The following is a 14,381-nucleotide window of genomic DNA, read 5'->3' as shown; positions in this document are numbered from 1 at the left end:
GCAAAAACTAAGTATGAAACTATTTAACAGTGGAAAATAAACTGAATAATAGAAACTGGTTTGGGAGGGAGCAAAAACAGAATATGCAATAATTGAACACAGCAAAATAAGCTGAATAATTTTAAATTCTCAGTTTGCAAAGCACAGAAATTGGCACCAGCACCAAGGGGCTACTGAGCTATCGGCCACCCAGAACCACGTGCTTCCCCCATATATGCAGAGGGGGAGGAGCTTGCAATGTCTGCCACAGTGCTGAGCGATTGACAAAGCTTCGTAAAAGCTCCCAGCGCTGCAGCAGGCACCAGGGATGGGGGCAGGAGGACACAGGCAGGGACACAGGAATGCAGTCTGCCATCTGCTGACCCTGCCCTCAGTGCCGTGGCTGAGTTTGAGAAGCTTTGTGAAACTCTCAGCAACACCACAGAGGTGACATGCTGAAGAAAGTGTCTCCACATGTCACTAACTGGCGCACATGCTGGGGGCTGTTTATCCCTGTTCTCATAGTTTCATAGATGTTAGGGACTGGAAGGGGCATTACAGATCATTGGGTCCAGCCGCCCTGGACTTGGGCAGGAAAGACTGCTGGGGGCAGATGATCCCAGCAAGGTGGGCATCAAGATGCTTTTTGAAGTTCGCCAGGGTGGGTGACTGTATCACCTCTGGGGGGAGCCTGTTCCAAACCCTCGGTACTCGAATTGTAAATAAGTTTTTCCTTATGTCCAGTCTGAAGTGATCTCCAATCAGTTTGTGCCCATTGTTTTTTGTCCTTCCTTGGTGAACAGACACTCCCCCAGGCCCTGAAGTATGCCCCTAATATATGTATAGGCTGCCACCAAGTCCCTTCTAAGTCTTCTCTTCTCCAGGCTGAACAGTCCCAAGTCTTTTAGCCTTTCCTCATATGACCTGTTCTCCACACCTGTAATCATGCACATGGCCCTCCTTTGGACTCTCTTGAGCTTCTCCACATCCTTCCTGCAGTGCGGCACCCAGAACTGGACACAGTACTCCAGCTGCGGTCTCACCAGGGCTGAGTAGAGCAGGAGGATGACATCCTTAGCCTTTTTCGAGATGCCTCCATAGATGCATGCCAGTGTTTGATTTGCTGTGCCAGCTACAGCATCACATTGGTGGCTCATGTTCATTTTGTGGTTTATTATGACACCCAGTTCTCATTCAGTTGTAATGCTGGCAAGCATAGCACAGCTGAGCCTGTAAGTGTGTTGTGGATTATTCCTCCCTCTCTAATATGTTTTAAAATCTTTTTGTTAAATGTGCAAGTGATAATTTTGTTCAATGCATGGCAACACATACATTCAAAACCTCATTTTGGAGAGAGAAAGTCATTTTTATTTTTATATAATATTATCCTAGATATACCAGGGCATGCTTAGGAAAAATATAGCTGGGTGAATTTTTTAAAATCAAGATCCAGTATTTTCTGTTAATCCAAAAAGATTTATGAATTTGACCTGAAGTAGCCAAATAATTTTGACTGGCATCATATTGTTGTATAAGCCTGGTTATATATTTTCCTTGTGGCTTCTGAAAGAAGCTGCTACTTGAGAGGAGCTCAAGTATCATTGATATGGAAAAATTCAGCCATGCTACAGTCTTAAGCTTCCTGAACCCAGTTTCTTCATTCAGAAAACTACATGAAATTTTGTTCTATAAAAAGTTAATTGACACAACGCTTTCATATTTTAGAGCCAACAGAGGAGTTATGGATTGGACTAAATGACAATAAGGTTCAAATGTATTTTGAATGGAGTGATGGGACTCCTGTGACATACACCAAATGGCTACATGGAGAACCAACCCATGAAAATGGCAGGCAGGAAGACTGTGGAATTATGAAGGGCCAGGTAAAATAATCCAGCCAATAATAATGCAATGCAATACAAATGATTCTGACTTCTTGGTTTTGCACCTGGTTAGGACCACACAAAAGCATAGATGCTATGGGCTAACAACAGCTAAGACACTAGCAACTTAGATTCACAAGATGAGATCAGCATTTCAGCTTTCATTTTAAAAAGGCTTTTTATAGATGAAGGTGGACTCCATGAAAGTTAATGAATATTTAGTTACTGAAGGTCACGAGTGTGATAACAAAAAGAAACTTGAAACAGCTCTTGAGCATAACTGGCACTTGTCTGAGTCTACCCTCTCCCTCCCCCAAAAAATAAAAATGGCAATGCAACAATATAGAAGCTGTGTGAAGCCTGTGTTTAGGGTCTCTTCTGTCTGAAATATTACAAGGAGGAACTTAGCCATCTTAGCATCAGGTAAACATTTTCGGGTAAGGTAGAAGCAATTTAGTCAAGCTATTTCTTTCACTGCCAGTTTTAGCTTATGAGATTTCTAAAATCACCTACAGACTTTTTAGAACAGATTCAGATCTCAGCAGTGCCACAAACTAGTCTGTCATTTCCCACCAGTAAAAATTCCCAGAGCATGATGAGGGTCCTCTTTATAACCAATTAAAGTAAGAACTTAAGAAAGAATTATGATTTTATATTTTTATGGAAGAGAAAGGAAAATGTGCAGTGTCTGATGACTATACTTCCCTCTACACTAATTTTCTTCTTTCTCCTGATATATTTAGGATGGTTATTGGGCAGATCATGTTTGTAAAAAGAAAACTGGTTATGTTTGTAAAAGAAAACCTTTGGTACAAGTGCCTAAAGAAAAGGAAAGTGCTGATGCAGGCTGCCAGAGAGTGAGTATGCATGGAGGAGAACTTCCATTATCCAATTCAGAACTGTCTTTAAACAAGAATAACCAAAAATAAATTAGCTTGGGATCCAGAAGTTAAACTGTACTGTTAAACTGTACTGTCTTTCATTTCCCTTCTGTATGCCATTTGAAGGAGTCAATAATGACTCCAAGATCCCTTTCTGCCTCTGTGCATTCAAGAAGGGAACTCTCCAGCCTGTATGTATGCTCTGGATTCCTTCTTCCCTCAGGCACATGCCTCCACTTGGATGAACCCTGGCAACTTTGCTGTGCAGAATGGTTAATTCAAGCATGTTCATTTTGAAAACATACTACTTGCTCAGTTAAGACAAATATGGTGTGAATTTTATTTATGTACGTGCTTCCATAGAGGTAGTTTTCAATGGACATGAATGATGTGAAAATCTTAGGTCTTGCAAACATTGTTAGGTATGGGCCCCAATTCAGGAAAGTGCTGAAGTTGAATCATGATTCCCATGAAGATTCAAGGGACCTATTTGTGCTGGTAAGCCCCATACCCAGTAGCAATGGCTTTGTAAAAATTGGGCATTATACATTTTTTAAATTATGATGGGAAAATATGGTCATAAAGTGGAAACGCTTGATGATTAAAGATTTTATTTTGACTACTCATGAACTCAGGAGCACATCTGACTTTCCTCTTCAGAGCTACCATGTCTTTTCAAATCTGGCATTACTGTTGAAGCTGTTTAAATGTTATAGTAGACTACTTGGTTTTCAACAAATGGTGGTAAGGAAAGATTAGAGATATAATTTTATTAAGTTAGGTAGACAGAGAAGACAAAATCAATCAACCATTTCTATGGGGTTTGTCACAGCATTTCTACAATACCTTTTACAAAACCAGCCTCCCTACCGGAAACAGTGAGCATGGTGAATATGAATTTTATGAAACTATTCATAATACTTTCCTCCATCCCTATCCCTTCAGTATTTCTTAGTTTAGCTTTTACAATGAATTGCAAAGCAGCATATAATAAATGCAATTGTAAATGGGCATTGTTTATTCAATGTATTACAACTTTTAAAAATTCATACAGATGCTTGATAATCATGTTACAGGGATGGAAAAGATATGGAACATTTTGCTATTCAGTTGGAAATATATCTGAAACATTTTTAGAAGCAAATAAAGCATGTCAAAGGAACAATGGTTACATAGCAACAGTTGAAAATCGGTACAGTAATGACATTTCTTTTACTTCTTAAATCTGACCTAACAATAGAAAAACTTTGAAAGATCTAAGTTATCAGATGTTTTCTTCTTAACAAATCTAATACCATGTTCAATAAAAAATGGCATAAATTGTATGTAAAAGGCTGAAAATTGAACATAAGACTTATTTGCTATCATGGGCCACGTCCAGATGAGCGTGGCTGTATGGTATGTGGAGTCGCAGACCCATCTGTCATACCACATGCTGCATATTCAGGCATTTCCCATGCTGCTACCTTTCAGCATGGGTGGTGGGACGTGGGGGGTTGACCCAGGAGATCCTGAGGTTAAAAAAACCTGCACGGAAAGAAAGCGGGGCAGCACATGTGGCTGCAGTACATGCCACCCAAAATCAGAGCCTGGCCTGCTGGACTCATGCTTTGACTGCTGGCCAGGTTTCACAGACCCCAGGAAAGGCTGCTGGTCCAGCCACCCTTACCCCACCTGGAGTAACCTGTTGCATGCCAGAGCATGTGTGGCATGGGCATTCTCCAGGGACAAGTAGCAGTGGTGCAAGCTGTGCCTTTGCTTCTTGTCCCCAGGGAAGCAAATGCCTGCACTTGTCTGGATATGGCCACAGAATTCTCATCAAGGAAAACATGCTTTTTTTTTTTAAACTCATCAAAGAAAACCACACAACACCTAAACAGACTTGCCTTCCTTAATATTAATATCAGGAGGATAGTATGATGCCCCAACCCTGCCCCCAAAAACAAACAAACAAACAAACAACAAACCCAAACAAACCCAAAACAAAACTGCACAACAGCAAAAAATATTTCTGGTTTCATCATTCTCTTCCTATCCTTCAGTATATCTTTGTGGTTTATTTGAAGGGCTTTGTAGTATATTGCAGAATTGTTATACATTATAAACTGCCAAAGTTAAATTGCTGTCTGAATTTCTTGTTTATATTACAGATTACATCCCACTAACACAAACATGAAAAATTATCTGTTTTACTTCAGTTTTCTGTTTATTATCTTTTGGGCAGGTATGAACAAGCCTTTCTGATTAGTCTGGTTGGGCTGACATCAGAAAAATATTTCTGGATTGGTCTTTTTGATGCAGAAGAACAAGGAATATTCAAGTGGGCCAATGGTGAAGAGGTTCTGTTCACTCACTGGAATTCAGGAATGCCTGGTATGCCCTGCCATGTGGTGTATGATGTATATTATCTGAGGTTTAAATCTTTGATTCCAAAAACTACATCTTGAATCTTTTATCCAATGTCATTATCTGTATCTTTAATGAATCTAATGGGTGTTGGCATTTCTTGAATGCACCTTTGCTGTTGGTTTAATAGCCATGATGCTATGATGTCATATAAGAAATAGATCAATAGGAAATTACAAATGATCATGCTATTTTTTTTTGCAACTGTATTGTTATACCATTGTATTATCTCAAATATGCTGCAGTTTTCTTGAAGGTGGGAGCTGTGGCCTGATCCAATGAGCAAGACACTCATTATCTTCACTATGCATCTTGAAGAATTTCTTTGTCATGTTGAATTTTGAGGAGTTTTACAATTGATTCAATACTGCCTATTACATACAGGATTAGTATTCTTCATATGAGAGGTGTAATTAATAAGATTTGTACTCTGGGTTCAAGCAAGAGCAGCACTATGGAAGACGCCACTGCTATCAGGAGAAAGTATTGATGTAGTGCTGCCAGTACCGAGGGGCTGTATGCTTTCTATAGCTCCTGCCATGGCACAGTACAGCTGAATCCTGTCTCCACCCTGTGGCAGCAACAAATTAAGTGGTACCTATCCTCAAACTTGCCCCAAACCCAGCTCTCCACCCCTGCCCTCCATGTGCTGCTCCAACTCCTGTCCGTTCCATGCTTACTGCTCCAAACCATTGCTATTTATACTACTGGTTTATTGTGTTCCCATGGTAAAAGTAGGGAGAAGTCATGATCAAAGTCTGCAGGTGTTTCTGTTTACTAAAAGTGCTTCTGTGACTTAGTATATCATACATGTTACTGATTTATATATGCATATTCCATTTATGCACTGCAGTTCATTTACACAGTGAAAATAACAATGGTGTATAAATGGGAATCAGGTCCAGAATGCCTTTTTATTAAAATTCATGCTATGTCCCATACAAGCCATTATTTAGAAATGTAGGTATTTCATTTCCTTCAGACCAAATTGAGGATTACACTCAATTATGTTATGAGCTTCTCAATGCAAGATTCATAGATTGTAAGGGGATGGAAGGGGCCACACAAGATAATTGGTTTCAGCTCCCACTTCACCAGGAAGGAAAGATGCCTGGGGTCAGGTGAGCCCAGTGAGGTGACCATCCAGTCTCCTCTTGAAGATTTCCAGAGTAAGTGATTGCACTACCTCTGGAGGGAGTTTATTCTACAGTCTGGACACCCTGAAGGTGAAGAAGTTTTTCGTACAGTTGAGCCTGAAGCAGTCTTCCAGGAGTTTGTAACCATTACTCCTCATTTTCCCCAAAGGTGCCCTGGTAAAGAAGTGTTCACTGAGCTCTTGATGTATGCCCCGATGTAGTGGTAAGCTGTTACCAAGTCCCCTCTCAGCCTTCTCTTTTTAGACTGAAAAGGCTCAAGTCCCTCAGTCTCTCCTCGTATGGTCTGCCTTGCAAGTCTCTGATCATATGGGTGGCTCTTCTCTGGACTCTGTCAAGTTTTTCCAAGTCCTTGTTGAAGTGTGGCTGGTGCCCAGAACTGGAGACAGTACTCCATCTGCAGTCTATCTAGTGCTAAGTACAGTGAAAGAATCACTTGTTCGGTTTTACATGAGATGAATTGGTTGATGTATGCCAAAGTATTGTTTTCCCTGCTGGTTATAGCATTGCATTGATGGCTCATGTTCATGTGATGGTCAATTATTACCCCTATGTTCCTTTTGGTCGTGGTGCTAGTCAAATTGGTACCACCTAGCCTGTAGGTTGGGGACTGTTTGCCCCCAGATAGAACACTTTACACTTCTCAGTGTTTCATAGTAGTTAGGGATCAGAAGGTACCTAAATAGATCATCTAGTCTGACCCCCCACCACTGGCCAGAGCACATGCTGGAATCATATGACCCCAGACAGGTGTTCATCCAACCTCTTTTTTAATTTACCCAAGGTAGGAGTGAGAACCACTTCCCTAGGAAGTTGGCTCCTGATCCTAGGCACCCTAACAGTGAAATATTACCTCCTAATCTCTAACCTGAACCTATTCTCCTGTAGCTTCTGGCCATTGTTTCTCATCACCCCAGGTGCTGGTAGGGGGAATAGGGCCCTTCCTATTTGCTGCTGATCTTCCCTAACGAGTTTGTAGGCAGCCACCAAATCCCCCCTCAGCCTCCTTTTGCTGATGCTGAACAGGTTCAAGTCCCTCAGCCTCTCCTCAGAGGGCCTGCCCTGTTGCCTTCCAACCAAGCGGGTGGCCCTCCTCTGAACCCTCTCAAGGCAGGCCACATCCTTCTTAAAGTGCGGTGCCCAGAACTGGATGCAGTACTCCAACTGAAGCCAGACCAATGTTGTGTAGAGGGGGAGTATCACCTCTCTGGACCGGCTTGAGATGCATCTTTGGATGCATGACAAGGTATGGTTGGCTTTGCTGGCTGAGGTCTGGCATTGGCGGTTCATGTTCATCTTGGAGTCAATAATGACTCCAAGGTCCCTTTCCGCCTCTGTAATCTCAAGGAGGGAGCTTCCCAGCTTGTATGTATGCTGTGGATTCCTTCTCCCCAGGTGAGTTGAACTTCATCTGGTTCTGATTTGCCCAACTCTCCTGCCTGTCCTGATCTGCCTAAACCTGCAGCCTATCCTTAAGCATGACCACACTTTCCCATAACTTATCATCTGTGAACTTGGCCAGTGAGCTCTTCGTCCCCACATCCAGATCATTGATAAAAATGTTGAAAAGCACTGGATCAAGCATGGACCCCTGAGGGACACCACTGGCCACTTCTTGCCAAGATGACACAGATCTGTTCATGAGACCTCTCTGGGTCCTACCCTGCAACTAGCTTCCTTCCCACCTAACTGTTGAGCAGTTAAACCCACAATCCTCCATTTTTTCCCATGAGACCATCATGGGATACCAGATCAAAGGCCTTTTAGCAGTCTAGATATATAACGTCGACCTCCTCTCTCTTATCCAGGTGGGAAGTTACCTGGTGGTAGAAGGAGATGAGATTGGTAAGACAAGACCTGCCCATGACAAAGCCATGCTGGCTATCATTAAGAATCTTACCCTCTGTAAGTGTATCACACACAGACTCCTTGATGAGTTTTTCTAGGATTTTCCCTGGAATGGTAGACTGATTGGTCTATAGTTGCCCGGGTCCTCTGTCCTCCCCTTCTTGAAGATGACCACAATATTGACCCTCTTCCAATCCTCAGTGATCTCCCAGAGTGCCACAAGTTTTGGAAAAGTTTCACCAGGGTTCCCACTATGACCTTGCTTAGGTCCTTCAGCTAGGACTGACTTCCTTCAAGTACTTTCCAAGCTCTTGCAAAAATCTAGAACTCTTGGTTCTGAAATGATACCTTTGAAACATAGTTTTACTCTGTCACTATTACTGTGCTGTTAAGTTCTGGCCACTGCCATAAATACTTTAATCATCATCATAAATGAAGATTTTATATCATTGTTACTAGTTTTTGCTCTGTTTCATGAAGGCGGGGAGTCAGGATGTGCTGCAATGAGAACTGGACCTGCAGCTGGATTATGGGATGTTCTTCCTTGTGAGATGGTGGAAAAATTTATTTGTAAACAACGGGCTGCAGATGCCACATATCCTCCTGTTCAAACAACAACTCCTGCCCCAGTGTGTCCTGAGGGTTGGGTCTCAACTGTCCATAGTAATTCATGCTTCAAAGTAAGTGCTAAATTAGTCAATGAGGACAAGTGTCTTTGGTCTATATGTGCTATCTAATTTTAGGAAAGAACTGACTTCATTCTGCTTGTTCAGCAGCTACACATGATAAAGCAAACTGGACTCAGTCCTGAAGACACAGCTCAGTTCCTTTCCGACCCAGGAAAGGAAGAACTCTTCTTCAGTAATGACCTTTGATGAGTGAAGAGAGACAGCCTCTTTTACTTAAGTGTTAGGTGGATAGTAGGGCTGTGCAAAGCTTTGGTCCCTGGTTTGATTCGGCGGAGATTCAGCCTGATTTGGTGGCTGAATCTCCAAATCCCAGTTGAATCAGAGGACCCTTTAATCTCTCCAAATCGAATCGGAACCCTCCAAATTGATTCAGAGAGATTCAAAAAGATTCGGACGTAGACACAGCTTTAAATGGTTTTTCTGCATACCTCTAGGTAGCAGGCAGCTCATGAAAGCTGCAGTGCTGGGGTTCATGGAGTGTCCCACAGAAGCACCAAATCTTCAGATTCAGATTTGGCTGAATCAAATCAGGGACAATGATCCAAATCAACTAATCAAATCACTGTCCCTGATTCGGGCCAAATCCAAATAGAATAGGGACTTCTTTGCACACTTCTAGTGGATAGAGTGTGAGGGATTGTTTTGAGAATACAAATAAAAAGGATGAAGAAAGAAAGGAGGTAGAAACTGGTCCTACTGTAGCTGATGAAAAGAAAGGAAACATTGAAGGAGAGAAAGATGTAGAAAGAACACAACTCAGAACAAGATAAAGGAGAGAGATGGTGAGAAAAGGATAAAAGATAGAAAATGTGGAGGAGAAAAATAATATGAATTGACAATTGAAAAAGAGGATATAAAGATACTCCTATGGAAGTATATTTCTGTCTATGGAAATAATAATAATAAATGAGATAAGGAAATTAAAGGGAAAAGAGAAAGAAGAATAAGGAAGTTCTGATGTAGTATTCTAACTGTTACTGAACAGAGTAATGCCAAAATATTATATTAAATAATAGAAGTGGCAAAGTCTGACTTGAGTTGGGTTGCTTATACAAGATGTGCTTACCAACATGAGTAAGGGTTACCTGTTTGACCCTCATATGAAATGGAAAATGAAAACACATGTGCGTTTGACCCACATTAGGAAAAAGGATAAGACTGTTGCTAAGATCAGGACATTGCCCACAGTCCTTGCTGCAACATCTTTAACAGACACTGGGGGATACATTAAATTTATGTTTCTGAAGAGCTTTGAGGACTTCAAAGGAAATATGAAAAGAAATATTTTTGAGTGGATATCTGGAAACACCTGAGTATGAAATGTGGGTTCCATGCAATGTTTACTTTGAGATTTACAGAATAGAATGGTTCTACATAACATATGAAATGTTAATAGTTTTTGATTGCTAGAAATGTGTCAAGGAGACCCTGTTTTGGCTTGTTCATGCCCATCCCCCTCCACCAATTTACTGTCTCCCCCCACCTCTAAAAAGAAGCAAACACAGCCAGAGATCATTTTCTTCACGGTTCTATTTTCTTCAAACTTTCAAGTTATCCCCTTATTATTTCTGTTAACTCTGTGCTTAACTGCTCTACAAACTTCTCTCAAGATTTAGAATATCCTAATCAACATACTCAGGTTCTTGTCACTTCAGCTTGTTTCTCATCCATACTAATTTTTGTTCTAAAATCACTGTTTTTGAGGGAAAGGGGTGCTGTTTTTATTTTATTGCCATAGTGTACCTTATTGTAATGATATATGCATTATAATATATGCATATACTATATATGTATATATTATATATGCATAAATTCATTAGCTTCATAAACTCAATCTTGTTAGGTTTTTCTCAGAGACTATGAACAACAAAAAATGTGGCTTAAAGCTCGGGATTTTTGTAGAGAAATGGGTGGAGACCTGGCCAGCATTCACAGTAAAGAGGAATATATTGTCATACAGAGTTCATTAAGGTAAGTACCCAAAGTATATTAATTTTACTACAGTTGAGAAGATATTAAATGAGAATTAGAAATTCCTGTATAACCTTCCTGAAACAGATGGTTTGCATCAAATGTGGAAATATTCTTAGTGATTTCTTTTAAATAAGCCCATAGTTAGGGTATTAACAGGCATTTTGTAAAAATAGTGTTATGTTATCCATCCCTTTGTTGTGTGAAGTGTCTTAAAGCAGGTTAAACTAATCTGTGCTTTTCTCCAGGAGGCAGTGTTTCAGAAAACTTGCTCCCTGCATTGTTTTACCGTTTGGCATTTGCATTAATCACCTACTATTGTACCTGCTGAAGTACTGTATGGCCACAGGATTTTTTCAACAACTTGGAATCTATATTCTAAAACTCCAGCGATACATCCTACATGCCTCTATTCATGTACTCTTTCTTTCTTGTTTTGTATCTCAGGGATATTAATACTTTTGAAAATACTTTTTTATGGATCGGTATATTTTTCTTGGAAGGACTTGCCTGGAGTGATGGCTCTCCTGTAAGTAATTTATCATCCCTACACTGTGGCAGGAGCACCCAAGTATGCCCCTCAGCATACTTGCTTACCTGTGCCTTCAGGCATGTTCCAGTTCTGGAATCATGCCAATAAATACCTTCCAGTGCATCTCTTTGGCTGCTCATGATATTTCTGATATCCTTGGGAACATCTGCTGGGGATGGCTTCAGAGCATCCTCTCTGGTATACTTCCACATATGGAGGATATCAGTTAGTGCAAGTTGGCACAGGTTGGCAGGGTCATCCTGGCTAGAGCACTCTGCTGTTGAAATGTGGATGAACCTTTAGCATTTTACAAAAAATCTTTTTCTTCAGGATCCTATTTCTTTTCTCCTCATGTCTAAATCTTTTCCTGCTCTCCCCTCTTAGACTCCAGTTGTACAATCACTTACATTTATTAATTAGCTTTATATGTAGCTCTCCCCAAAATAATCTTAGGAGTATTGCATTGACTTCTGACTCATTTGAACATTTCGGGCACATCGAGTTGAAGGCGGTCATGAATTATGTGGTGCCACAAACATGTTTGCAGCACCACATACCACGTAATCTGGTGTTCTTTGCACTGCAAGGGCATGTTGCTTGAGCACATGCTGCTCTGGTTTTTTTTTCCTGTGTTTTTTTTTTTACCCCTGTATATCCAGGGGTTGAAAAAAACTGTGGGAAAAAAAAATGGAGCAGTGTGCTGCAGTTTCCGATTAGATTCTGCCCAGCAGGATTGCCATGGCTGCAGCCCCAGGAGGCCCCCAAGACTCCAGGTAAGGCTGCTGGGCCCAGCACAGTGCTGGTCTCAGCCTCCCCTACCACTCCTGGGGTAACTTGCTGCACACCAAAGTGCTTGTGGCATGGGCATTCCCTGAGGACAAGTAGCTGTGGTGCCAGGTGTGCTGCTGCTGCTTGTCCCTGAGAAACCAAACGTCCATGCAAGTCTGGATGTGCTCATTGAGGTTATTCATGGCCAGGTCTACATGAGATGCTGACTGCTCAGTAGCCCAATACTACTGTGCAGTAGCATCATGTGGCAAAAACCCAAGAGCAATGCTACTGTGCAGTAATGTTAGGCTACTGCACAGTGTTGTCATAAAACAGGCATTTGCTGGAGCTACCCTGGGTTACTGTGCATTTATTTAGTATTTGTTTTTACAAGTACTAAATAAATGCACAGTAACGTCTCATGGGCTAGGGACAGGCATTACACATAAACTGGTTTAAGTGATCAGAAACTGGCTTAAACCTGTAACAGAACAGATGTTCAGTGCACATAAATCAGTTTGAAATTGTCTGAAACTGGTTTGAGATAAATCTGGTTTAATGTAGTAATCCGACTTAACTGATTTGGGTTAAACAGGTTTATGCAATGTTGTTCCCAGACCCCTTTGCTGGTTTAAGTTAAATCAGAGTCCTCCAGCATCCCAGCATGCTCTCTGGGCTGGGCGGGGCTCTCTGCTTCTCAGCAGGGCTGGCCCCTCCCCTCCGGTTCCTGGCTGAGATTTGCAGCTCCAGCAGAGATTTGCAGGCACAGCAGGGTCTGCTGGTTTCCTTGTGCCCTACCCCCCATCACAGATCAAGCAGGAAATCCCCTCCTCCTTCTCATTTCCCACAGCATGGACCCCAGCGCCAGGGACCCTAGGCATGTAGTGTGCTAGCTAATGCCCAGAGGCATTTGTGTGTCTCTCTCTTCCCACTTTCAGGCAGACAGAACAGGGCTTTTGGAGCTAAACAACAGATCAGCCAGTAAACTGTTTAAGAAGTTTGAACTAACAGGAGAGGCCACTGTTTTGCTAACTGGGTGATAAAAACTCTTATCACCTTTTGGCTGGCTTGCTTGCCCGTCAGTTTGCTGCAGACAGTATGACAAAGCATGGAGGGAGATTAAAAAGCTCTGTATCGTTAACAGATGCATGCTTTGCACACCCCAGCTTGCCTCAGAGTGCTAGCCCAGGGCTGGGAGCTGACAACACTCCCACCCCTCGAGCAACCAGCGGGGAAAAGCCTGGGACCATGCAAGTAGACATTCCTAATGAGAGAGCCCTGCCAGGGCCTGGCCATGTCCCCCTTAGCTCAGCTCCCTGGAGAAGGGAAGGGATGGCTGCTCTAGTGCCCCCCAACTTCTAGCCTTAGCCACTGCAGCCATGTGCCTGAATTTCCTCAGTCCAGAGAGAATCTGTCCAGGTTGCAACCGGTTCAGCCTAGCCAGGTTAAACTAACCTGCAAAGATGGAATCAATTCAGGCTCAGTCTTTTTGAATGTCTGTCCCTAATCATGTAGATGAGTCCACAGAGTAATAAATTTAAGCATGTGTTTATGTAGGTAGGGACTGCAAGCCATTCTTTTCTTATTTTAGCATATATATGTATTCACTTTTCCTTTAAGAGCTCAATTCAGTTTAGGTCGGTAGCTTTGCAAACATCTCTTCTATCAAATTATACTTTCCATGGGAAAGCAGAGCTCTCCCATGGAGAGAGAGACTTAATCTGAATCTCCATTTCTTCAATGCAGAGGACAGTGTCCCTCATTAAGATGAAAATAGTAACAAAATTACTTTCCTACATAGGTTACCTACACAGGCTGGTTTGAATCATCAAGTGTTCAGGATGAAAGCAAATACTGTGGAACTATTAATGAACAACACAATAAATGGCATAAGGTAGACTGTAGACGGTATGAAAACTGGATTTGTCAAATAAAAAAAGGTAGGTTTATTTCACCCCTTGAATATGAACATTAAAAACAAATTTTCGGAAGTCGGTTTGTTGAACTAATTAGAAATAATACTGGGAATTTAAAAAATACACTTTTGTTAAGGTTATGTGCAAATAGAGAGAATTAGGCAGCATATATAGGTTCAGATTTTCAAAATAAAGGAATGTGTACTTGTACAAATACATTTGTGCATGCCTAACTAAGATATATGCCTAACTAAGATGTAATATGTTAGTTACTTTTGCAGAAGTTTTGCACTCAGATGAGTGGCAGGGGTGGCAATTTAAAAGCCTACTGGGAGCTGGGCTTGAGAAGGCTTT

At 41.6% G+C, this 14,381-nt stretch overlaps 1 protein-coding gene across 1 annotated transcript in view; it reads left to right on the top strand.

Annotated features, from left to right (window-relative positions):
- LOC109291105 (macrophage mannose receptor 1-like) overlaps positions 1-14,381 on the top strand; it is a 151,818-nt gene that overhangs the window by 29,663 nt on the left and 107,774 nt on the right. The window contains exons 7-14 of the mRNA XM_019507966.1: positions 1,705-1,862; positions 2,606-2,719; positions 3,820-3,935; positions 4,968-5,116; positions 8,632-8,831; positions 10,684-10,811; positions 11,259-11,340; positions 13,913-14,051. Of these exons, the coding sequence (XP_019363511.1) occupies positions 1,705-1,862; positions 2,606-2,719; positions 3,820-3,935; positions 4,968-5,116; positions 8,632-8,831; positions 10,684-10,811; positions 11,259-11,340; positions 13,913-14,051 (1,086 nt within the window). The remainder of the gene's footprint in view (positions 1-1,704; positions 1,863-2,605; positions 2,720-3,819; positions 3,936-4,967; positions 5,117-8,631; positions 8,832-10,683; positions 10,812-11,258; positions 11,341-13,912; positions 14,052-14,381) is intronic.

The sequence above is a fragment of the Gavialis gangeticus genome, unplaced genomic scaffold (genome assembly GCF_001723915.1).
Source record: "Gavialis gangeticus isolate Ggan-Ray unplaced genomic scaffold, GavGan_comp1, whole genome shotgun sequence".
NCBI classification, from domain to species: domain Eukaryota; kingdom Metazoa; phylum Chordata; order Crocodylia; family Gavialidae; genus Gavialis; species Gavialis gangeticus.
This window is presented reverse-complemented; position numbering and strand designations above follow the sequence as displayed.